Genomic DNA, 26,324 nt, shown 5'->3' with positions numbered 1-26,324 from the left:
CGTTAATATGTTCGTAGTTACCTAATTCGTAGTTAGTTAGTTCGTAGACAGTTAAAACTCAAAATACGTTTTTTAATGTACAGAAACCTTTTTAAAGTCTTTTTAGGCCGTCCACAAGGACAGAGGCGGCGTGGTAGGCCCAAATTGAGGTGGCAAGATGGCGTGGAGGCGTTCGCCATTAAGGCCGGGATAACGGACTGGCAGACGAAGGCGCGAGACCGTGAGCGGTTTCGAACACTCCTGAGGCAGGCCAAGACCGCAAAGCGGTTGTAGCGCCGGATAAGAAGAAGAAGAAAGTACAGAAACCAAAAAATATAGTTTGACTTTCTGATGCGATGCCATCGCGCTTTTCCATTAATTGCTTTCAGTTTTACGCGTGCCAAATTAGGCTGACTAAACATCAAATAAAAGTAGCGCCCTTTATTGAAGGCAATCGAAGCCGAATATAAAAATAAACAGCCATCGTCAAATGACAGGGCGCCCAGCGGCACGCGGCAATCAATTTCAATCACTCCACCTGCTCACAATGGTGACAGTAAAAGCGACTTTCCCGTATTGCATGAAATGTCACTAATCAATTCCACCCGGTTAATGATGCGCTGTGTGTGTGTGTAAGTGTGTGTTTGTGTGTGTATGTGTGTAATGGTGCTTCTTATTACCTCTTGTTATTCGGGCTATTGCCACCCGCCAATAAATGTGCCCACCAATAATAAGGGAGCATAATTTCGCAACCATGAATGCTTTACCCCTCGCGTTCAGATAGGAGAATAAAATGCCAAATTTCCCAAAACAGGGGGGCAGGTAGATGATGACGAAAACCATAAATAACCATAACCACACAAACAAACCAGACATCAGAGCGAAACAGGTATCAATGGGGAAGGGATATTATAGATTTGTGCCATACCTTTTAGGCTTCGCACGTGACAATATTGTGTGCGACCGCCTGCCTGGGATCTCTCTCTCTCTCTCTCTCTCTCTCTCTTGTTCTGTCTCTTTCTCTCTCTATCTCTCTCTCGCTATATTCGCCCTGCATTCCGTGAGAGGTAGGCTCCATTGAAGACGCTCGGAAGATTGAAATCCCCTGTCCGGCTTCACGCGTACTGAAATAACGCGTCGAAGGATAGCGGTAAGTTGAGCGATAGCGCTAGCATTCCGTATTCATTGCACGTCTGCTGAAAAACGCTGGATCCTTGAGCGGTGCCCCAAAGCTACCAGCGCAAAAAGGATAGACTTTGGTCTGGTTCTTTTTTCTCCTATTCTGCTCACACGGCCAGCAACCATTTCACCTTGTTGGAAACTCATGTGACAACAAGAAATACTCCTCACAGTGAACGGTCGAATGAGATCACACACTCTGCCGCTCTCTAGATCGGTGCGAAATACTAACGTGCATTATACAAAACAAAAAGAGTGATAGTTGAATAGCTTACCGACTCTTTGAAGCATTAGCATCTTTAGATATGTGTATTGAGTTTTCTATTCAATCTAGTTGACGGAGCAGATTTATCCCTGAGCGCGATGCTTTCGACCTTTTAAACTTGTATACTAAAAGGATAACAAAAACCCAGTCCACGATTGTGCTGAATTAAACCCTCATTTTTATCTTTCAAAAAAAAAAAAATATTTCCAACCTAAGGAAAAGTCGATTGATACATCCTTCCCCACTCCTTCCACGATGACCATATCATCGACGAATCAACCTGCCTGCCCCTTATATGTACAGCCTTTTTACACCTGAAACCCATTCACGGAAATGTTTGGTGGCACGTGCACTCATTGAAAGGCCGGCGCGTGGTGAGACGCTAAACTGACACATTTGCAAAACCGATGTGTTTTGTGAATACTATGGAACGTGCGACAAAGAGATGTGAATAAACCAGTGGGACAGAAGTGAATTCTTTGGAATTTTGAGGCTACTTAGCAACCACTTTTTCCTTGATTTTTTGAGAAAATTGATGTTGCGCTAGGATAGATAGCGTGACCACGTCATGCACGTTGACGGCGCGCTTCCTTGTGATGATGATTCCTAGGGAGCATACAGAGTTAATAATTTCTAACCTTCTTCTTCCACTTATTTCTAACAATCGTCTTTTTGAATAGACACCGCTATCTACCACTTGACCATATGTCTTCTTCTTCTTCTTATTTAGCGAGCAAGGATTTATTATCCTATGTTTTATCAGACCGATTTGAAACTGTGCCGAATCTGACCGTTGGGAAATCGAAGATGACAATTGTGTTATTAAATTGGCCAGAGTAGCTTACACCACCTGAAGTGTGAAAAAGTAGTAGATAGCCGTGTCTATTTAAAAGACAATTGTTATAAACAAGTGGACAGTTATTTATTGAACTGGTAAACCCTGTAAGTGACCGAGGTCCATAATGTTCCAGCATCGGTGGATCTAACTAGGCGGTCGGCTGGGGCGAGAGCCATAATCACCCCACCGCCACTCCCCCGGTCACAATTTACAGGGGCCTCAGCACATCTTACCGCCTTACCGGTACCCTAAATCCGCCACTGTGTTCCAGGTTGCTCTCTTCTCCCACGGCACATGCAGCGCAAGTTCTCGGCGGTAATAATTGTTTTCACATTATACGCCGAATCTCAGCCTTCTTAACAACGGTAAATTCAATTTATGTATGTCAGGAAGTAACCATTGCCATGGTATTACCTTCATGTCTCTGTTGAGCCGGTGTAACCAATGATCTAATGATTCCTATCTCTAACGATCTTCTTCCTCGTGCTCTTTCGACTTCATCAATCTTCGAAGACTTTACTCCTTGCAAATATAGGATCGTTGAAAAGTAAGCACACCGTTTCCTAGTAAGTTTCGCGTGCTGATGAGAAATCCTGTGGTGTTGCTCCTTTTTTACAATCACCGCTTAAAAAGGACGAATAACTTTACTCTGTGTTGATTTGTGACTTTATAATACGAACAATTATTGCATCCCGGACTGACATGGGAGTTTAAGCTTAGAATGTGAATAATACTGAAGTATGAGCAGAAATTTTTTGGTGCATCAGCCCACGCGTTGTCTTTAAAATGTATATCTGGACCGATAACACATGTTGTCGCACTTAACCACTGACAACCATTTGCTGACCGTCGTTCGTGACACGTTTTACTGTCGTCATATTGTTGGCCTAACCGCGGCCTCATTCTGCGACTATTTTTATCTCCCGCTGTCTAAACACAGGGTTTGGGATAAATCATCTCCTCGGCACACACACACCCTCGAGTGGTTTCCCGCGGGTAAGGCCCATGTATTAAGTGTACAGGTGGTACGGCTCGTAAGTACTCTCCCTCTTCCCCTCCCATCACCCCACCCAAATGTAAATTCAAGCCGTCCGGATTCAATTTCCGGTTTCATTAAAACCGGCCTTTCACACAGGACTCCCACCGCGGATGTTTGGCGGTGATTGCCATACCAGTCGGGTGTGGAAATGCTGCTTCCGAAATATTACTCCCCTCCCCCTCCCACTGCTTCACCTCTTGCAATATATGTGTGTGTGCGTGGATGGGTTTGTGGTTTCTGTGGAAAGCGTTTATGTGCAGCGATACCCGTGTAGTTTTGGGAGGTTCGTTTCATTTGCAATTTTAGAGCAGTATTATTTCACATACTGTGTACTTGTGTACTTGTGAAATAATATGTACCGTACGGGAGGGGAGTAGGGGTAGCATTGTGATACAAATGGGGTCAACACTGTTAGTTACATCCAAATGTGCAAGGGTAGGAAACGATTAAAGAACCGTCTAGCCGCTTTTCAACCGACGGTGCTGACGGCACCTCTACAATCGGCCTGATTCAAGCCTTCATATACAATTTCCTCCCGTCTGCATCTGGTTTTCCAAAACGGTGGTTGGTGGTTGCATTCGCCATAAACATACACACGCAGTATAGCAACGTGAAGTAAAACACACGTCGCTACAAATGCGCAGGGTGCAGAAGCTCATGGTGTGGTGTTTCTTCCTGCCAATGTGGCGTTTCGGCATCACTGTTTCCAGGAATGTGATGGGGGAAGGAGGGAGGAGTAAAGAGTGAAACATTGAAGTCGAAATAATAGACACACACACACACTCACCATCGTAAATGGAAAACTGGTCCCAGACCAGCTCTAACGAAGCCAATCAACGGGAATGCCGAGAAAAGCCTGCCCAAAACAAAGCAAACGGATCGAGCTTTGGTAACCACGTAGGAAGGGTGATGTACTTTGTGTGTGTGTGTGTGTGTGTGTGTGTGTGTGTGTGTGTGTGTGTGTGTGTGTGTGTTTTATATGTACTTTGATGTGTGAAAATGTTAGATACGTATACATATAGAATCGTGTATCTGTGTGAAAAGTTTGCCAAGAAGCTTATTGTTTCCCAGGTCCCTTTTCACCCATTTCCATTCCGCGCAAGACTGCAATGTGCATTAAAAAACGAATGGGGAAAAGCAGCAATCTCGTACATTTTCTTATTTTTAGCAATTTTCTTCGCTGCTACAAAGCCTGTTCAACCTACCTTACACACAAGGGGGCCACCATCCCAACTTACCCACACGAGCAACATCAAACATGTGGTTTGTGGGTGGGATGGTTTTGCGCAAACTGACGAATTGGATTTTGGGTGGTTCAATATTCCGTTCTGACCCACAAAATGATATTCTAAAAATGGTTTTGAAATACCATATCCTGCGTCCCCCTCATGAAAGACTGTGAAATCTTATCAATAAACCTTAGCAATGTGAGTGCGTGGTGTTTTCCATAAATTTACCTTTTTATACACATAGTATATACTATATATTAAAATATAATATAATATGTATAGTCATACGGCCTTTTCGGAACATTCTTCCTGAATAAAAAATTATATAATAAGATAACATTACTTTTAGTCTTTTTTAGATAAAGCAGGCCTTCGAAGACGAGCATAGAGAAACACTCCACTACACTTTTTCATGCACCACCAGTAAACAACGCTCTACGGTGATTGCTTCGCCGTAAGCAGCTCGATGGCTTGAGGCAAACCACTACAAACGAACGCAACACACTGAACATTTTTGCGGATCCTTGGTGGAACGAAAGACCTTCCAGTGTTAGGTTTTACGTTCCACCAAGGATTGAGAAGGGGAGCACAAAAATCAAATCCATACGCTGATGGTGCCTTTTTCACCAACGCGGAACGATTTCACGACATCACTTCTTAAGATAGTTGCGAGTCTTTGCTCGCGCCAGGCATGGTAGAAGATGATGGCGACTCACACGTGCCCGTCCACGGGATTGCACTGCCGAGGAATATGTAGGGTATAGGGCCAACCCGAATGTAATGCGCCGGCGGTATATTGGTTCGTGATCAGAAAAACGTTGGAGATGGTGTTTTTGCTTCCTATTTTGGCGTACGATATGTAGCGAAAAGAGCTGATTATGGTTTTGTTTATTTCAGTCCTGTTTACATGTTTAAACCCGTCTAAACGATCGGAAACAAGAAGTACGTTTACACCACATCATATTTCAAAACAATGGACGGCGAATCGCAAAATAGGCAATCTACGTTTTTCATATTTTATGTGAAAAAAATTGATTGAGTGATTTATTCATTTTAAAGTCATAAACTTCATTTTGTAAACTATTTATTGTTTTTCCGGACTCGTAAGACTTAACAACATACCCGTCGTCGGTTTAAGCCCCGAATGAATCGTGCCCCCGTAAGCAGTACTGACTATCTTGCTTTGGTTAATCAATAAATCACTGAAAGTCAAGGCCACTAGTGGTACAGGCAGGCCTTGACCGACAACGATGGCTGTGCCATCGATTAGATGATGTAATATTTTGGAATTTTATCATTGGTAATTCATGAAATAAGTCTAAGTCACCGCCCAAATAAATCTTATAAAGAAGGTCCAAATCAGGTCCAAATTACATATAATTAAGACATTGAAAAATAAACAAGAATAGAGAAAATAAAACTGGTTGTAATGTCCAGAATAAGGACCGAGAGATAACATGAACAGGATATGATTATCAAGAGAAAGTAAGGAATCAAATAATCAATTCTAGGCAAATTCAAAGCGGTACACGAAGTTATGAAATGTCAATATGCATCGGATAAAAGGTCTGTTCGATCCGAAGAAGATCTGACGTAGTGAACTATACAAGAGGTGTTCTATTCTAAGCAGCTCAAGAAGTTCTGAGGATCAATTTCACTCCCTACAAATATTATGACAAGCCACAACCTAGTTTTTATATAATATTATATGATTATACAAAAATCAGATCGTTAGCAATTCCTTCCATTTTATATTGAGATAAGTATTATTTTACAACAGTAAAAACTTAAATGTGTAATCATTTTTTTAAGTCTAAAAAACATGTTACTGAAAGACGTGTGAAGCAGATTATTTTCAATGAGTTATATACCCTTTGATATTTTAAAAATTTGCATAGTTTTGTGTGAATTAGCAAGATTTTTGTTGTTGTTTTGTTATCCGGCGCTACAACCGCTTTGCGGTCTTGGCCTGCCTCAGGAGTGTCCGAAACCGCTCACGGTCTCGCGCCTTCGTCGGTATCCCGGGAAACTGGGTGCCTGAACGTCGGGGGGGGCAACCCGACGAAAAATAAAACGGCCACGTGGGCGCAGGGCCAGTCACCCAGTCTCACGTAACAACTGACTACAGAAAGCATCAGAAGGATACGAAACGGACTTAACGATACCGACCCAACGCAAGATTAAATACGTAAAAATAATGGCAAAAACAGTCATCGACTAACTACGATGGTTAATCCTATCTTTTTCTTCTTTGGCACAACAACCGCTGTCGGTCAACCTGCCTGTACCCACTAGTGAAGTGAGCTTGGCTTTCAGTGACTTATTGTTACCATAGCAGGATAGTCAGTCCTACGTATGGGGGAACCCATGACGGGCATGTTGTTAAGTCGTACGAGTTGACGACTGTACCACCAGACCGGCTTCCAATTGGTTAATCTTGGCTTGGTAATAGTATTTGACAGTCGGGAAGTGCAATGTGTTTCACAAGTCTTTAGTAACTGTTACTCTCTACCTGCTAATCTCCATAAAAATCCTCATTCATTATGGCGACCAAAATCAGAGCCCTAAGTCTACCTGTTGCTTATCTAGTCTGCTTGATGCTGCCTTATGGAAAAGTTGAGATCGTTTGTAACATCCTATCAAAAGTAACACGTGTCTGTGCTGACATCTAATTTGCTAATGCTCTAATGCTGATTTCTAAACGATTTACAGAAGTATAATGTTCTTAACTGCAACCATACCTAAAGTACAACATACAGTATGTATCAGCTAATTCCAGAAATTTGTGATTTTGTATGAGTTTGCTAAACGTAAACTAAACGTTTCTTATTTAATTGTAAAAATTCCTTACAAAGTTATGCATTTGGTTATGCAAGGTTTATAATGAGTTAAAAGTGTTTTCATTTATTGTGTACCATTTTACTAAGCAAAAATAGTGTGTCCGGAATCGAGTTCTCGTTTCAGCAAAATACACATTTTATTATCACATTATTATCTTATTTCTTAAGATAAACCGCTTCAACCTCATACAGAATGACCTAGCGGGCCACAGCTGGCCCGCCAGTTTGACATCTCTGTTTTAACGTTTATAGGCAGAACAGTTCGCATCTTCTCGCATAAGGGGAAACGATTTCCGTATATCCGGTGGAAATTTCTTTTCGATTGCTTTAATACGATCATTCACACCTATTCCGTAGAAATCCCATATGACATATGCGTTTTCTTGCGTATTCAAGACCAGGCTAGACCAGTCAGCAATAAATTGATTATAATCTTCTAGAAGCTGAAAATTCAGTTGTTAACCGAGAATCGGATTGATGGAAATTTATCGCTTTACCAACGTTGGATGAACTGAAACCCTGTCGACGTCGAGTGTTCGTTATCGGCAAATGTTCGTGCAGGCAATCATGACAACCTGTAAAAGTCTTCCCTTACTGGAAGTGTTGGAGACAAGAAGCCTGACCTTAGCTAGGGGGACATGTCATGCTCATGAATTGAGCAGCCGAATAGCTTTGTAAGGTACAGTCGTATCCTAACAGTCGGAATGAATTTCAAGGAAACAGGAATTATAACGCCTGTTTCAATAACACTCTTTTTTGATACATCGAAAGATATTGCTTTCTGTTTAATAAAAATAATGTAAGTAAAAGTAAAACAGGCAAACTCAACTTTCTCCTAGTTGTTGTTTTTCTTATGTTTTCCTGCCTAATCCACTTATGAACTACGCTTTAGAGGATTCACGCAACATTTGGGCCCATGACAAGCAAGATGTCACCTTCATCGACCAACAGCAACATCCCATACAGTCCTCTCTACTTCTAATGTTCTGTTGCGTGTGTGCTTTTTGTGCGTATATGTGTGTGCTCTATCAAAAAAAAACATCAAACCCTCCACAGACTACTACCAAGCGAGGGCCGGCCGGCTGCTGCCTGGACGTGCCAACGGTCGAAATTATAATCAAATAAGCACACTCCTAAGCTTATTGTGCACACGGGCGACACAAGTCCTGTGCAAATACGGCCGCAAAAATGCAAAGTAAGTTGCCGGCGACCGTGCGAGCAAAGTACCTTAAAACTAATGAATAAATGGACGGAACAGCCGCAAACGGCACGACCTTAGCGATGCGTCTCCCACCCCTTTGCAACCACCATTGCGCGTCCCTCTGTTTTTCTTCCCTTTTGCCCTGTGTGGCGTATCAACTATATGCCCGAAGATGTTAAGTGGCATGCAAAAAAAAATACAGAATAAAAGAAAATCCGGAAAAAAACACCCGGTCCTGCTATTGACGGCTACCGTCCCCAAATGCCATCTCGAACGCCCGCCCTCTTCGGATGTGGCAAGGTGAATATGGAAATGGATGTACGGTGCTTTACCGCCCACGAGCTTCTTCAAAAGCATTCAGCCGGGAAAACGTGGGAAACTCACTCACACACACACACAAATACAGCGGCATCATTCCATGAGCGAAAGGTCCTTCCGCTGCCCTAGAGGTTTGCCTGTGATTCATCCGAAATTAATAAATTACCATTTGCAAAGTGACTTGTACCGAAGCTGCCGCCGGGCATTGCCATGGCGAGAAGCGGCGGGGGTATAGCTGTATCAAAAATAAAATTATAAAAAGCTCGTCCCCGGCACCGTGGAGGGTGGTTCAAGTGCACACAGCGTGTACACGGAGTCACGTACGGAGTCGGTCATTGAGGGTGAAGTTTTAATGAATACTATTACAACCTATTTGCTGCTGTGTGTTTGCTAGGGAGGACGGCTCGGGGAGATGGAGCGTGGAAGTATGCCCGGCACACTCGAGCTCGTCCAGCTCGACCACCGGTACATTAATAACGAGGACGATAAAATAGAAGTGCGAGCAAGGCGATATCCTTCCCCCGAAGAACCCCAAAACAGGAAACCTCGTACGGCTCGTCTATTTTGGCAAAATTTTCCATTTCCCGCACCGTCGATTGGTGATGGAGGGGGGGGGGGTGTTTGTTGGTAGGATATTAAATCGCCATGCCTGCACGCTATGAGACGCAACACTCGCCTGGAAGAGTAGTCGTTCGGCCATTAATATGGCAAATTTGTAGCAACACAGAGTAGTGAGCGGTACCCGACCGGAACCGGGTAAGGTCGCATCTTCAGTCGCTCCGCTGCAGAAGCAGCAGGAAGCCGCAGTAAGTCAGCCATGACGTAGTGAGAACCCGAGGCAGACGTGTACTTGGCGCACGACACTGGAATAGATAAATTGAGTTCATGTTGGCTCGTAGAAAAAGCAACGGAAGAGATGCTTCTATATGCGCTTCCCATCCCCGTGCGCATAGATACAGCAGTTCCGGGTGGCGTTTTCATGGCAGACGAGGTGTTCTCGGAAATAACTGACTTGATTGTCACAATGCTCCATTGTTGGTTGGGATGGGCGGAAGGCGATTCAATGGTTTCCTGGCTTCTACTTGGATGCGTTCCTGGTTTTGAGATTTTTTCCAACTAAAGCTCAGAAGTTGTCAAATTATGATGCCATGAATCAAAGCGACACAGATGCGAGCAAACAGACAACCATCCTTCGGAAAATGTGGCAAAGTTAGTATTCCATGGCATTTCAAACGCTTGGTTGAGCGAAAAATATTCTTTGGGGTTTCAAGTGCTGCCTTGTACATGCAACAACATTGTAGCCTTCATGGAAGGTCTATCAATAATTCTTGGACTCCCAAGGTCCCATGCAGCAGTGAAAATGGGGGCATTCTTTACCAAAATTGCTCCAACCACTGCCCATTGAATCAGATGCAAAGTACGGGCAGGCTCTGGGTGCATTCAACTCCAATGCTCTTGCGGAATAATTGACTTCGCCAGTCAGGCCAGATATACACCGGAGTCCGTAATTGAGAAAATTAAGTTAGGCAGTGGAAGAAAAAAAATACAAACTGTGGTTTGACTTCTATCCAGCATGCCTAAAACTAGATGGTTGATGACGTTCATGAACCGAACGCTTCATCTCTGAAACTCCTGGCAAGTTGTGCCGGTCGTTCAATGATCGGTATGCTTCAACCGGCTACTGTGGGAAAAGGTTAAGGGTGCGTAATGCGTCCTTGGGAAGGAAAAGCGACCCGAAAGAGATGCCAACCGTGGGAACACCGTAAGTACAAAGGATAGTGGGTTTCATCCGTGTGTAGACGTGAAGGATTACCTGCCTCTAACATCAATTCCGACACACATACACACACACACACGGAGATAGACTCTGTCGTCTCGGTTTACATCCTCGGTACAGGATGTTAGGATGCCTCGACCTCGGTTCAAAAAGCTATTTTTGGCCCGGACTCTCACCGTTCATTACGTTTCATTGTTTGGGGCTCCATTTTCCCGGACTGCTGCGTTGGCTAGCGAGTGTACCGACGGGCTGAAAGACACTCAATTGAAAAAGAGGATTAGCAGGTTGGATGGCTGATCGGTACCAGCCTCTGAACAGCACTCTTTACCAAGAGCGCAGGTGAATCCCAGCGGCTTTTCAGGAGTTCCAGACTTTCTAAACGTAAAGTCGGTACGTTTAAAAAGTAATGACGAATTGTGCACAAAAAAGTCAAAAGTTAGTCCAACTTTAGGGCCCCGACCAAACCCGCCCATATGTGCAGCAAAGCGAACCGGAGCTTCCTTGCTAGAGCGAATGCGTGAAGAGCTGGGGTGCGAAGTTATTTGCAGGAAAAGCGGACGACACCGACCCCAACACCGAAGCTTACACCGAAGTCTGCTTCGGAAGCATCAGAAAAGAGTGAGTTTTTTGGGACCTCCCATCTCAGTTGTGTTATGCAAATGTCGACAAGCTCCTAGCGCCAGTTTACGGACAAACTCATACACACACACAGAGCTATTTTGTCGGGCAAATTTCCCTACTTCCTGTAGCATCCGCCGTGTGGCGCGCAACTTTTTCGCCAACCTTAACTACTGTCTGTGTGTAATATGTGGCTTTGGAAAATTAAAATTATTCATGGAAAATAAAATTATGCTGCCAGTCCTGCCGTTTTCGGCATCATTGCAGCAGGCGGTGGGTGTGTGTGTGTTTCAAAATGGATGTAAATCATTGTACACTGGAAGTAAAAGCAAAAGCAAGTCGGAAACTGTCCGACCGCACGGAAGCAATTTTTACTCCGAGAAGCAGCACACACACGCGCCCGCACACACAATTGGGGCTCAAAAATTGGCCCACTCTTTCACCTTGTGCGGCACCACCCTGCAGGCAAGCCGACAAAACCTAATTTTGCCACAGTCTTCGCCTCACACAGACGCACACCCACAGAGCATCGTTTTTAATAGGAAAGAGTTCTCCGCTTGAAAGCTGGAGTGGCCCGTTTAGCCCCCATGTTTTTTTTCCCACGATTGCCGAGAAGGCGCAGAAAGATGTAGCAGCAAACTAATTTTATAGCATCGCTCCCCCCTCTTCTGCAGAGTAAGGGAGTCGATACGGGTACTCGCAACATCGTTCATTATTTTTTACGAGCCGCACGCGGGTTGACTTTCCCGTGCCGAACGCGTAACAGGACGATCTGAATCTATGTATGATTTTGCCGTGCGCTTTTCTGCCAAGACATGGATGGCACTGGTGCACATGGGACCCACTGCAAACGGTTGTGTAAGAAACATCCCGTAGGCATGCGAAGAAGAAAAAAGCGCTGCTGGTATGCGACGAACGCAAACTTTCTAGCCCAGCAAGGACAAGCCGGTCTGCTACCCTTTTTACCTCATCTTTCGATCCCAGAGGCCAACGACCAGCGGCCTTTATTCCAACGCGCCAAGGTCCGATTGCAATTGTGCATATGAGCGCAAAGGCACGAACCCCCTACCCGTCCCTTACCATACTTACCCTCCTCTTTGCATGCATGAAATCTTCCAGTCTTTCGGAAGCTGTGCTTTGGTGTTCGAACCTCCGCGCACGGTCGTAAATCATAACAAAAGTCGTAAAGTACGCGTCACTGTGAGCCGAGTAAATTCCGAGACGGTATCAATCTGCCCGAGCTGAGCCAATTCTTTTTTGCAAGCGCGTGTGTGTGCGGCTTGAATGATTCACGGTGGTGTCATAAAAATGTGGACCACCTCAACACCGTTTGCGAGCGTTACGAAGATGCCGAAAAGGTGTGAAGGAAGGAAGCGAGAATTTAATTGTTTGCGCATGGGTTTGGATCTGCCGAAGCTGCACGTTGGGAACATCCATACTACCCGTGCCGAAAAGGCACACAAGCGGATACTCAACTGATGGCAAACTTAACCGTTCAAACTGAACTACATTTGCATTTGGAAGAAAACGCACACCGAACATACGGCAACCATTCGCCAAGACGATCGACTTTTTCGTCCCGCATGTGACCCGGGCAAGTCCAAGGGCAACGTGCCCCGCCGTGCCGCAATAAGCACGAGAAGTAATGAATCGAACGTAACGAATTCATAAAACCGAAGGTGGGTCGAAGCGAGGACGAGCGATGATGAAAATATACCGAAAACTTCGCTCGCGCTTGTTGCCACAACTCTGGTTTGGTTCATGTTATCAGCAGCATAACTTGCAAGCCGACAAACTTCATCGTCAAAAATAAGATGACAAGTTGCGAGTGTGCGAGTGAGCGAGACACAGAGTAAAGAGATGAGGAGTAAACAAACACAAAAAAAAATCGTTCTGCTGTGTCGAACTAATCCTAAACCAACCAAACTTCCCAGGGCTCCCGGGACTAACTTTTTGCTTTAATCTTGCTCCGTCTCCTCCCAGCACAGCACACCCAACACACCGCGATCGCATGACATGCGATGGTAAACCCCCTGCCGCCTCTCTGTCATCCTAAGCTTCAAACCATCAAATAACTTACAGCCTTCGGTTCAGCGATTCCGTTTCGGTTAGACAAGGAATGGTTTACAGTCAAAACCTGTTTGGCCTGTTTGGACAGCGAACGCGATCGAACCAAGACACACACACACAGCAAGAGGAGGTACGGACTGTGAGGAAGGACTGTCGAGCCGTGAGCAGCTAAGCGGCTCCAACGATACAAACTTCTGGACGGAAACGAAAAAAAACCGTCCCACCAACGGGGTAAACGAACGTGATCTGTGAAAGCAAGGAAAGATGGCCGCTCTTGGTGCCACGCGGGATGGGTTTTCCCCACAATTTTCCCGTTCGCTGCTGTGTATGCGTGTATGTGTGTGCGTATTGGGAGCTATTCTTTTCCTAGCCTTACCTTTCCCGCCCTAACACGGCGTTCGAATTGCGTGATGATTACTTTCATTCATTAATTCATTTATCCGCCGCTGAAAGGAAAGCTTTTTGGTTCCGGTGCCTCCCTTGCAAGACAACTCTTGCGACCCCTTAGGGACGTGGGTCTCGGTTGGTTCGACGTTATTAAATTATTTTCTGCATAATTCTTTGCCACTGTGCGAACCTTCGGCGGTGAGTACTGCCGTGGGAAAACAGAGAAACCAACCGCAGCGCGCAGCGGGAGAAAGGATCACAAATTCGCATAGCGGAAACAATTCTTAATACCACAAACAACCAACCCCCGTCCCCCAACATAACACATCGTAAAGTGGGTGGGCGTGTGCAAACAACCATACGGGCGCTATCAATTTCATTACGATTAATACCGTTACAGCTACAGCGTAAAGCCACCCGCCCGCGACGTACCCTATTGACTCGTTATGATTGCTCGATTTTGGTTTCGTTGTCACCCCTGCCCATCGTACCCATCGTGCCCCCTCGCACGCAACTCGAAACGAGGGGCGCAAATTTAGTGAAATCCTTACCGGCGAAGTTAATCCTCTCGCTCCATTAGACGGTTTGCCAATCAATTATGTGCGTTGCTGCCGCCATCCGAACAGTGCTACCCCGTAAAGGGGCTGTCTTGCAGGGGCGACGCGCGTGCCACTTCGCGCTGCGGACATTAAAGGGCGGACTGGTGTGTCGTTAAATCGCGCAGTTGATTGCTCTGTTTATAAGCTCTTGCGGCGCGCTGCGCCATCGTTCCGCATAATTCTTGGCTGGCGGCGCTGGGCGCGCGCGGGTGACAATGTTCGTAGTTTGCACGAGCTGCAATCTGGCTGTTTGGAAGAATTAGCGAATAAGAGTACAGAGCTTAGCAAGTACCAGTACTTGGAATGATTATTGGATGGATACAGAGCTGATGACTTAACGGGTATTGGAAGTTTGCTGATACGAGTATACAACTTGGCTTAGGCAGTAACTGGAATAAGTCTTGTTGTACGAATTGGCGATGCTATCCGTCCCCTATCGGTTGGAATTATTATGAAAAGGTTTTAGTGACATTTCCGTAGTGAACTCCTCCATGACGCCGTGTCTGAAATGAGTTATAGTACTTTTATTAAATTTAAAAATATTGATTTAAACAGTTTTTATCCCTTTTGACAAAATATGTATGCTTCGGGAAAAAAAACATCAATCATTATTGAGGTAGCTCTGCGATCAAGCCTGCGACGCACGCGTACAAGTGGACATTCGGATTCTATTTAGCGATTTCACTGCCTGCACACGGTCTGTGGGATCACAGCAGGATTCACTCATTATTGTAAGTGGCCAATTCCAGATACATTAGGTTCATCTGCTTCGGAAGGTAGTGCCTTGGACCTGGAGCCTGTATTTACTGTATTTACTGTATTTACTATTACTATTTCACTATTTTTACAAGAGTAATATTACCTTAAAGATACTTAGGCCCTTATCAAACCTGTGTTGGGGTAAGAGGTGAGACTTATCATCATCATAACAGGTTGGCTGATAAGTCCCCGGTCTGACACATGGATGGCGTCGCTAGTATTAAATGCATATTTTTTAAATAGTTTTTTTTTTCTTTTGCTCAACTACCGATGTCGGTCAAGGCCTGCCTGTACCCATTTGTGGGCTTGGCTTTCAGTGACTAATTGATTCCCCCCCATAGCAGAATAGTCAGTCCTACGTATGGCGGCGCGGTCTATTTGGGGATTGAACCCATGACGGGCATGTTGTTAAGTCGTACGAGTTGACGACTGTACTACGAGACCGGCTAAATGAATTGGGCATCTGAGGTCTGAGAACAAGAAAAAGTCGCTGGGGGCCAGATCTGAAGAATCCGGTGGGTGGGGAAGCAATTCGAAGCGCAATTCATGAATTTTTGCCATCGTTCTCAATGACTTGTGGCACGGTGCGTTGTCTTGGTGGAACAACACAACACAAAAGTTGCTTGACAAAAGACGCTCTGTCTAACAAACTAATTGACATACAGACGTCAAATTTGTGACACGAATCATTTGAAGGTTGGTACTATATAAAAAAAATATGCATTTAATATCAGCGGCGCCATCTATGTGTCAGACCGGGGACTTATCAGCCAAACTGTTACATTGTATTCTACATATTCACGTAGCAATAAGTTTCCTGTGATTTTTTAATACTTTTCGATTTTTATTTCGGCTCAGCTCACGATTTAATGTTAGCTTCCAGAAATTATTTCTTCTTCTTTGCCACAACAACCGTTGTCGGTCAAGGCCTGTCTGTACCACTTATGGTCTTGAAAATAGTTCAGATTCAATTAATTGATTTAAACTATTCAACAATGTAACGTTGCTCAAAATTGTTATTATTTGGATGCAAAATGGTAGGATAATGCCAACTAGTTGTGGAAATGGATAAAAATAATGCGGGAAACTGTTATTAAATCGTAAAAGGAATCCAAATATATTAGGAAAGCAAACAATAACAGACGAGATTTATCAAAATAAAAATCTGGAAACAACCAGTACACGGTTTTTGCCGGCACGCACATAGACGATCGAATTTCTGCTTATATGAGTAGCTATGAAGACAGCAATGTTAGCTATGAGCTAGGGTTGCTTTCAAGCTTACTTATGTAGTGTAAGTATTTTGCTCTACAAATTAATCACGGTAGTAAAACGGATTTAATAGGAGCCATTTGGATGCGATCCGAGTAATCCGGATTCAATCGGAGCCAATTGGATCTGTATTCGTTCGTAGCAACTGGATTCGAAGCCATCTTTATTTCGGAGTCGTATCCGGATTAAGAATGACAGCGTCGGACTGGATTCATGAATCCAATCCGAAGCTCTCATCACTAGTTTGTTAAAAAAAAATCTCGGCGTCTGAAGAAATGCAGCTAGTTTGAGAAGTGTCGTTTGGTATGGAGTGTTGACATGATTTAAGCCGCCAAGTGTTAAACCGTGTACGCGCAATGCGATCCGTGTACAACTGCTGGTTAGTATCGTAAAATCTCCCATTGGTAGAATTCGTCGATGCTCTACCGTGGTTTGGATTACATCCTTGAAGAGTCTTAGTGTAAGTGGCTGTTGTTATTGTCGCAGTAATATGAGCTGACAAATACACTGGGACTGTGCTGACTGGCCATTCGGGAGTTTGTGAGAATGATCTGTCTGCCTATGGTGGTTAATGTCCTATCACCCAATGAATGATATATTCGGGTCGAGTTAATGCGAGAGGCTGTTGGCAACATTTCCGCAGTTAAATTTCCTTACATTGAACCTAGAACGAATATATCAGATAGCAGATTCCTTGACGTCATATCGCTTTGCAATCTTTTCAAACCTGTATCGCGCTATCGTCTCTATAATATCTTTGAACTCCTGCGCATATTGTTGGCACATTTTCCTGGAACTTCTGGATTTCTAGCAAGGTCTGTAATATGAGCAAACTGTTATCCTAAATATTACCTGGAATTTGTGATAACATCCCAACCAGAATATTCCACGCACATTAACAATTTCGTCTAGCTAAAACATTTCCGGCCGAATCGTTCGCCCTTCGCCTGCGAACACTGGCCAGCAAAATTATCGATGATCGCTGTGCGTGCCACCATAAAAGTGATGAATGTCGTGCCATCTTCCCGGGAGATTTTCTTTCGAGCGCGTGGACGCCTACCTACCACTGTTTGCTCCCACCGAGCCGTATTGTCTCTCTACCGTCCATAGAATTCGCAATGCCTTGAGGGCTAACAAACAAAAAAAAACAGCACACTCATCTGCCAAAACGTAAATCGAAACTCTATCGACCGACGGTGGGAGATTTTTGCTATTGATTTCTGCTTTCTTTCCTTTTCTAACAATCGCTAACACCTCGGCATATCCTACCGTTAAAATCTTGCTCAGCGTAAAGTTTGTACACTTTTGTTTTTTTTTTTCTCCAATTTCTTTCTTCTTCTTCTTCATTTCCACCCGCATCATTTTATAACCAGCTCAAGACCATTCATCGCCTCCATAGCTCCCTTCGAGCTCCGTCCCCATTCCCCATCGATATTGCCCCCGCCTGTGACCGGCAGGATGGCAAACCCACGCCACGTTTGCTTTATCGTCGCTTTTTTCACGCTGCTCTGTCACTGAAGGAGCATCCCACTCCAGACCTTCCCCAGCAGCTGCTGAAAGGCTCCGGAAGCCCGGTATGGGTACCTCCATTATCTCCGCCTCAAATTTTCCGTTGCTTCGCACACAATTCTAGGCCGCACTCCGCCGCTTGCAACCATCATCATCTTTTTCGGGGCCACGGGGTCAAAGTAAAAGCGTGACCAAACGCTATCGTTTCCTTAAGGGGCGCCTACGGATTATGGCACGATTTCATCCCTGCCGATCGCTGATTTGTTACCATTTTGCGGGTAAGCGGAGCGATTTCCTCCGTGGTCACTGCCCGGTTTTATGAGCAGTCCCTCCCTCCACCCACAAGCTTATTTATCGCCCGTTCGGTGCTTCCCGCATTTCCAGCGAAACGATCTTTCAATGTAAAAAAGGGAAAAACGTCCCGAATTTTCATGTGTGCCCGTGTCAGCAAAATGGTCGCTCATACTTAAACGAGACACACACACACGCACACACACAAAAGCTGTGCAATGACTTCCGATGCGGTCATTTCTGCCAGCATCATCACATAATTCGTTCTAGCCCTTTCCAGTCGAGCCGTCCGGCAGAATCACATAATCGCGCCACCATCTTGAGCCAGAGTAAGAACCTCGCCAGAGAGAGCGTGGGTGTGGTGGAAATGGGCGAAAAAAGTGAAGATGATGCCTCATTCACGTCGCCCAAGTAAATTCATCCGTGCGAGTTTTGCCACAACTGCCTGGGCCTGCTAGTCGGCATAGTCACTTCAGCCACTCCAAGCCGACCAAGATGCGTGCTGATGGCTCGCTTTGTTCATCGCTCCTCAAGCACTTTATAATATAATACTCATTATTCTCAATTAGCAGCAGCAGCAGCAGCATCAGCAACCGTCGAGAGGATGGCGCAGGGATGGGAAAAGATTTAGTGCCCATTCGCTCATCTGCGTCTGTGCGCACACCGTGCGATATTGATTGAAAAATCGAACCACGCTGGGAGGACGCCACAGTCCAGCTCAGACACTGTGCTGCTGGCCGGGAGCTAGAGTATTGATGGTTGCTATCAATCGGCGCTTTAAGGAGCGCTCAGAAGCAGCTCGGCAGGCACACTCTAGCAGTATTTATTTTCCGTTGGGTTGTAGTATTCCGAGCTGTTTCCAGGATTGAAACACGCAACGGTACCGTATCGTTCCAGGTTCTGCTCTACCGTTCTGCAAGGATTATTCTTAGTCAGGCAAATCCAATTTTAATCCCTGCAGTTGTGTGCTAACACTTTCATCGAATATCCCTAAAATAGAATACGAGTAACTGGGCGGTTGGGCGCTGCACATCAATTGCGAACCTGGGATGGAGAGCATGAAAAAGGAATAAATCATCATTACACCCAGCGTGTCTAGTATGAGATGAAAGTTGTACTACTTGGAAAATTGCTGCATCATGGCAAGAACGATATATGTGCCGTGTATCTCAGCAAGTGCACCGAACCCTTTCCAATTTCCGTAGAAAAAGGACCACGTTCAGATAAACTTTCCCATAAACACAGCAACAACATCTCAAAACAAAATTCTCCAGTCAGCAGCAGCTTCCAACGTATACTTCCCGAGAAGCGGCTACCAGAACAACACAACACAATGACACACAACAAAAACAACAAAACACCGAAGTTACACGTGAATTGATTTCGAAAACATGAAGAATAAAACGGTTCTCTAAAAACGGTTGGAATAGTCACACTTGTGACGGACGAGGGAAGAAGGCAGCGCATAATATCCTTGTCACTGCGGTTTAGCCCATTAAGGGCTAAGCGGGCACGCATTCTACATCGCCGCAAAGGAATCTCCCCGGATCCGGTCTGAAACGAACACCCCCCCCCCTCCCTTCTGCTCTACCCATCCCTAGGTGGCACTAGGCAGCATGATCGCTTGGCGGACAGATGCACCATGAATAATACATTGCACGCTCGCGAACTTTGCGCCCGAGCGGACGGCTGACGGAATGTCCGTCCGGGAAGAAAATAGTCGCACCAGACCATGGCTGGACGGGGGGAGGGTGGTGCGCTTCAAATCATGTTACCGGATTGCAGCGCTGGCATTTGATGTGGGTATCGGTGGGGTTTAGGGCCAGTGCAAACTATTTTCGTCCTCAAGTGCGCGTGCGAAACGCGCACGGACTATCCGAGAAGATGTTTGGAGCATCCAATTGCTGGTTGGTGACGATAATAAATTGACCAGATTATGGGTTCTAGTTCTGTTTCAAAGCGCGTTTTCATCGATTTGCATCTGCATTTGATTCCTCTTTTACGCCGTGCTGGGAATGCGATTTCCAAGACGATTTGCAAAACGATTTCCTAGACCAACTGTTTCTAACTCATTTCATCAGAGGGCCGCAAATACAGATTTTCAGTGATTCGCGGGCCGCAAAGTTGAGAATAAAAAACATACCTCAATATTTATATAAAATGCTGTTTCCAATCATTATTGTTAAACAAATTAACTTTTTGTACTCCTCGCCTCAAATCTAGAATCGTTTCTTATTTAAAAAATTTCAATGTTATATTTCATTGTGCTCTTTTTAATTAAAATTTTTTTAATATACTTTTAAAGTCACATGCAATCTCATTTATCCTTATTATTAAAATAGGATATTTTTCATTTGTCGCGTTCTCACACGGCAGTTCTGTTAGAAAATATAGCTAATCCTCACTTTTTCACTGAGGTAGGGGAAATCTAGCTGCCTGTTGCGAATTTTTTTATAAGCAATCCGAGCTATCCATCGCTGGATGAATAACAAAAATATTTGCCTGCAATTTTTTGATAGTTCAAGAGAAAAATTGTAATAAATCGTGTTTAAACATTAGTTTTCGCTCCTCCAAATGTTCTGGTGGTATATTCATTTCTTATAACAAGAACCTGTTGTTTATGAATAATTTTGTTAAATTACGATATTTTATCCGACGCAGATTCGTGGTGTGTGAACCCAAAAAGATTGGCAAATATTTTTTTGACACTTGAAGGGAAATGATTCGCGAATTAAGGAAAGGACTGTGTGATCTAACCTACTAATTAGCTATGTATTGCAGGACTTTGGCATTTTGTTTATTTTAATCCTTAATGTAAATCCTTTTATCTTAAGCATAATCATTTCATTTTGGTTTTGATTTTTGGGGAGGTTGCAAAGTACAATTTGTCTTGCAGAATGTGAGAACTTGGCTACAAACGCTTTAGATAAGTCGTACATATTGGATATTAACTGATTTTTTATGGTGGCAGCCGTGCAGATCCGTTCGGAGCAATTCGGAGCCGACTGAAGCCTTTACTCGGCAGTCAGAGGCATTAAGATCGGTAGGACCGACCGGAACCATTTCTGACTGCAGACTAGCCGCGCAATGCGATAACCGATGACTCCAACGGTTCCGAATGACTCTAGACGGCTCTATAGGCATGCGATGGTCGCACCAACTGTTTGAGACTCGTCTCTGATCTTCGCAGTAGAGCTCGTGACGCTGAGATGATTTTGTTTCAGCCGGAATTTGTCATGACTATGTCAGTGACATTTTGCAAAATTGATCACAGCAAAAAAAAGTCGTGATATAGTGACTGACCAAGCGATGGTTGCAAAGATGTCATGAGCATGTGTTAGTCGCACCAATCGTACTGAGTATCACCTCTGATTATCACAATTGAGTACGTGACGCTGATGTGGAATTTGTTTCAGTCAGATTTTTTTATGACATTGATAGTGACATTTTGCAGCACTGCTAGCTGTACACTTTAATCTCCATCTTTTTCTCTCGTTTTCACAGATGAGTCGCTAACATGCAACGTGTGCGATCGGGCATTCCGCTGCCGCCGTCAGCTGGCGTCCCATCAACAGAAGAAGCGTCACTTCGGGTAAGTCATCCAATAACCGCGCGTTCTTGGCAGGACGAAGTTCTGCTATTCTAATCCCGAACACTCAAATTGGGGAATGAAGCTACGGCACACATTCATCAAATTTAAATTTTCTGAGCGTTAGCCTTGAGCGTTAGCCTTGAGCGTAATTCTTTCCACCAGAATGCATTTCCGTACTCCAAGAAGGTGCAAAATATCGGAATATATTTCAGAGACCATATTGTTCGTAACTGCCATCTTCATTATTGGAGCCGGCAGTTTTAGTTGCGCGGGGGGTTGTCTTTCCAACTGTTCTCCCATTTTAAAAACGCCCGTCGGTACCGCGAATTGATTTAGGCAGACATCAAACAACTCCAGGACACTTACGCCCGTACCGAAGAAGGCAGTGGCCACACAGCGGTAGGAACAGTACATTAGCGGCCACATCGTGGCAGCTACCAAGGTATTTCATAAAGCTTAATAAAGCACCCTGAGCAGAAATTAGGTTTTTGAATAAGTAACTAGGGGATAACCCGACCAGGTAGTCGGCCGTCTCCGGCTGCGTATCAATCCGAAGGCGATCTCCCGAAACGAGTCGTCCGTGCGCTTCTCCGCAGCATCCCCTGGATCTCATCTGGGCGTTCATCCATTCCCGCAGCCTTTGCGGCAGAGTGCTTGTGGCGCCTAGAACCTACTGATTAAATTCAACTTCAAAAGAATGTGCGCGATTGCGCTACGGCGGCTCTTTACCGTCCATCCGCTGCTCTGAGCAGCGTACGCGCACTCGCTTCCTCGTTTAATTGTACCTTGCCAGCATAGTCCTTGTGCACAATGAGTGTGTACGTATGTGTGTCTGTGTGTGCTTTTCGTGCTGATGGTGCACAATTTGTAAATGATGCATCAAACGGGGCACGGTGGAAAATCGGAATACATAATTTTCTTCTCAAGCTACTCTTCTCAACGCGTTATTTTCATGTTCCTTCTTACGCTGCCCACAAAATTAAATTCCAGGTACCGGCTAGGTTGAAGATGAAAATGATGATGATGGTGATGAAGATGAAACGTTTCATTTTTCGATATTTGCTCCACCACCTTCCCTAACCTGGAGTGGGGTAGGACCCAAAGGTTTTTATTTCCATTCATTATGCAAATGTTCACACCGTTTGCCGTGCTTCTTGTTTTGATGTGCAACTGTTCACCGAGTCGTCGAGGGTGTTTTTATTGGGGTTCTTCTTGGTCTTGACTTCCAAACGCACGACTTTTGAACGTATCCAGGCAAAATGTGACTGTTTCTGGATAACCTCTATCACACATTTCTGTCCAGTTGGAAGGCTCTTGGTGTGCGACACACACACAGGCAGGTTAAATGTTACCCCTAATGCTTTCACATTCATGCCATCTAGATCCCAGTTGATGCCCTAAAGAGCACACACGCCGTTTGAGATAATAGGCCCCGGTTAGCCGGTTGGATGAAACTATTTCTGGCGACGAACAAGATTCGATTCGATTACCATACACCTATTTGCACGGGATGTACGGCCGGTCGGTCGATAAGTAGTGTACGCTTGTGGACGGTGACGACGACGACAGCGACTTACTTTCGCTCGCCGGCTCGACGTACGGCGTAATTGACGTCCCCGGATGAAGCTATTGTCGCAATAGACCCATGTATCCTTTTTGGCATGGTACCCATTTCGATTTTGCACACACATCTATACATAGGTACATACAGACTATACAGTCCAGTTAATTTCCTGGAACCCGTTCGCCGTTCCTACGCTAGGCCGAATACCGGATCCGCCTCGTAAAAGGACGGCCCGGGCCGTGTCAAGTGATTAGCTGGCGCCGTCCTGCCGTACGGGCAGTGGAAAACTCCTGCCGGACCGGTGGGATGCTGAAGGGTGATGCTTCACACATTACAGCCTAATCTCCGGGGAGCGGTTACCCAGAAAAGCACACGAGCGCCCGACACATTATTGCAGCGCAATGTTTGGCAAACACCGGGGTTAGGCAGGACAGTCCCGAATCCAGCGGACCACAACGTAACACACATACGTACACACATACATGAATACGCCCAAAATGTAATTCAATGTTGGTGCAGGGAGTCCCCAATGGCGGAACGCGCACAGAACCGCATTCCGGTCCCTTTGAGCATAGCACCGTTTTATGGAATGACTGACGTAAAATTGTCACTGCACACACACTGCGTAGAGCAAATCCCCGCAACGCTTGTGCGTGGAAGAGTGGGATTCCATTGCCCTTGCTGTGTTGGACCGGCAGATACGTGTACGCTGCAGCCCGTTTGATGGTTGCTTTGATTGCTTAGCCTGGCCCGATATTGGCGGCGGGAAAATGGGTGTCGGAAAATATCTCGGGACGTTACGGAATAATGAGGATGGGGGATGCAGATCGCAAAGGCTGCATGTGGCATACGTGTCAATCGATGCTTCGGTATGTCGCACGTTGTGTTTGGGCTGCGGCGAACACTCCACCACGAAGCTATCGATCGGCAAGCATTCTCAATCGGCGTCACAGTAACGACAGTAATGAATTGGACGAGACTGTTTGAATGGAGGCAAATTTAAAAATGAAAAACATTCATATACAGTAGATACCAAAAAGCTGACTTTAAATTTGAGCTTAACATTCACTTATAAAAGCCAATCTTCACGCGCACGCATGTTGGTTTGTAAGCAAAGCGAAGAATTATAATTTTTTTAATATAAACAAATTTCGTATAAGTAGCACTGTCAGGGGTAGGGGGAAGGTTAGAACAAACCGATCGAAGTATCATTTAACGGTTCGGCGACTCCGGTCACGAGGCCGAGATGGGAAAGCGCTCACACGTACACACCGAGACCCGCTCCTGTCGTCTCGGAAAACGCACCTCCCAATGCCAAATTTCCGCGGCAACCGAAGAAACTTTCCACCCGCTTGGCTTCGGGATGTTTCCGGATGTTGCTCGAGCGTGTTCAAATTTTCACCGCCACGATCAAACGCGTAGCAACTCATCCGCTTTTTTTTACAAGAGAGAAATAGAGAGAGAAAGAGAGAGAGAGAGAGAGAGAGAGAGAGAGAGAAAGAATGCAAACACGATAAAGCCAATGCCAAGCAGCACTCTGCTTCGCCAGCATGCGACGGATTGAAACATAAACACACACACACACACACACACACATACACGTGCGAGCTTTCAACCGTGATTTGGAAGGTGTGCACTCAAGTAGCGCATAAACGATGTTTCTCTGCAAGCAGTTCCGCCAGTGTTTGTCTCGCAAAGATATGTCTCGCGGAAACTTTTTCCGAACCGCGGGAGTGGCGCTGAATGCGAAACTAATTGTGTAGTCTTTTTTTATGCTGATTATGCTGCCGCAGAAGAGAACGACGAGGTAGTGACTGTGTCGCTTCTGGAGGGCTCTGGGGCACCTACCTGGCTCGTTTACGGAACTTTACGTGAGACACTACCAAAAATCTAACCGACTTAATCCAATGTGTCAACGGGTGCTCTACGAAAACCCTAGCTGAATCAGTGTAGAAAGAAAACTCATAACAAATCCACCACACAAAACCTGCATTCGTTTGCGCTTCAGCTCAAAAGCTCACAGAGCGTCAATTTACCCCCGAAAGAATGAGTATGCATGGAGAGTCGGAGTGAGTCATACACAATTCTTCGTGCAGAGTTGATTCCGTACCATAACTTGCAAGAATCTACATCTTCAACTCCGAGCTAAATGTTCAAGGCTATTCGAGAATAGGAGAAAGCGGGGCAAAACGGGCATGTTAGGCAGTTTAATGAATAGCCATATGAATTTTCCACGCAACACAATTATTGTATCGTTATTCTATGCCTTTACTATTTATCTTTGGATAAACAATGCTATATATATATATATATAGCATCACCATAGCATCACCATATACCAAGCGTAACCGCCCATTTTGCCCCACGTGAAGCAATTTTGTATGTTTTGTTACATCAATACACAAACTGTTTATAAATATCATAACTTTTAAAATATACCATGTAAAACTTTCAAGTAGCTCTGCGACAATACTTAAAGCTTATTTTCAAAGTTATACAATTTACGTCATTTGACTATTCAATCTTAATTCGTATGTTTCTTTATTGTTGTTTCATAACGGATCACAAAACTTATATAGTTTTCAAAAGTACTCCAATGAATATATATTGAGTTTTGGAATTTATCCTTGCAGTGAAATAATGCTTAAATAAGAGGTAAAATTTTTGCCCCGTTTTCTCTTACTACCTGGTCGAAACCATCCAACACCCTTTTAAATTAGACCATCGATCTTTTGGACCATAAAAATCTTTAACAAAAAAATGGGGCTCACACGCTTACCGGCAGCCTCTCCAGCCGGTGGTCTGCAGTGGTTCATGGCGTAAACAAATGTAACCCGTCAAAGAGCGATTCTTCAAAAGAAATGCCGATTACAGGTTGTCCCCGAACTACGTTTTTAATTTGGACCGTGAAGAAATCACGTATCTCGAATTTCCGCGTTTTCAACGAATCTCATGGTTTTCGTGTATCTCCGAATCCGCGTATAAGAGGTATCTCGCG

General features: G+C 44.8%; 1 protein-coding gene across 1 annotated transcript in view; it reads left to right on the top strand.

Moving 5' to 3' along the window:
* Positions 1 to 26,324, top strand: part of LOC120906463 (probable cyclin-dependent serine/threonine-protein kinase DDB_G0292550) — a 77,093-nt gene that overhangs the window by 46,774 nt on the left and 3,995 nt on the right. Inside the window, exon 3 of the mRNA XM_040318167.1 lies at positions 21,675 to 21,762. Coding sequence (XP_040174101.1) covers positions 21,675 to 21,762 — 88 coding nt within the window. The remainder of the gene's footprint in view (positions 1 to 21,674; positions 21,763 to 26,324) is intronic.

This window comes from Anopheles arabiensis, chromosome X, assembly GCF_016920715.1.
Source record: "Anopheles arabiensis isolate DONGOLA chromosome X, AaraD3, whole genome shotgun sequence".
In the NCBI taxonomy this organism is placed as follows: domain Eukaryota; kingdom Metazoa; phylum Arthropoda; class Insecta; order Diptera; family Culicidae; genus Anopheles; species Anopheles arabiensis.
The sequence above is the reverse complement of the archived record's forward strand: the minus strand, read 5'-3'. Positions and strand labels throughout refer to the sequence as shown.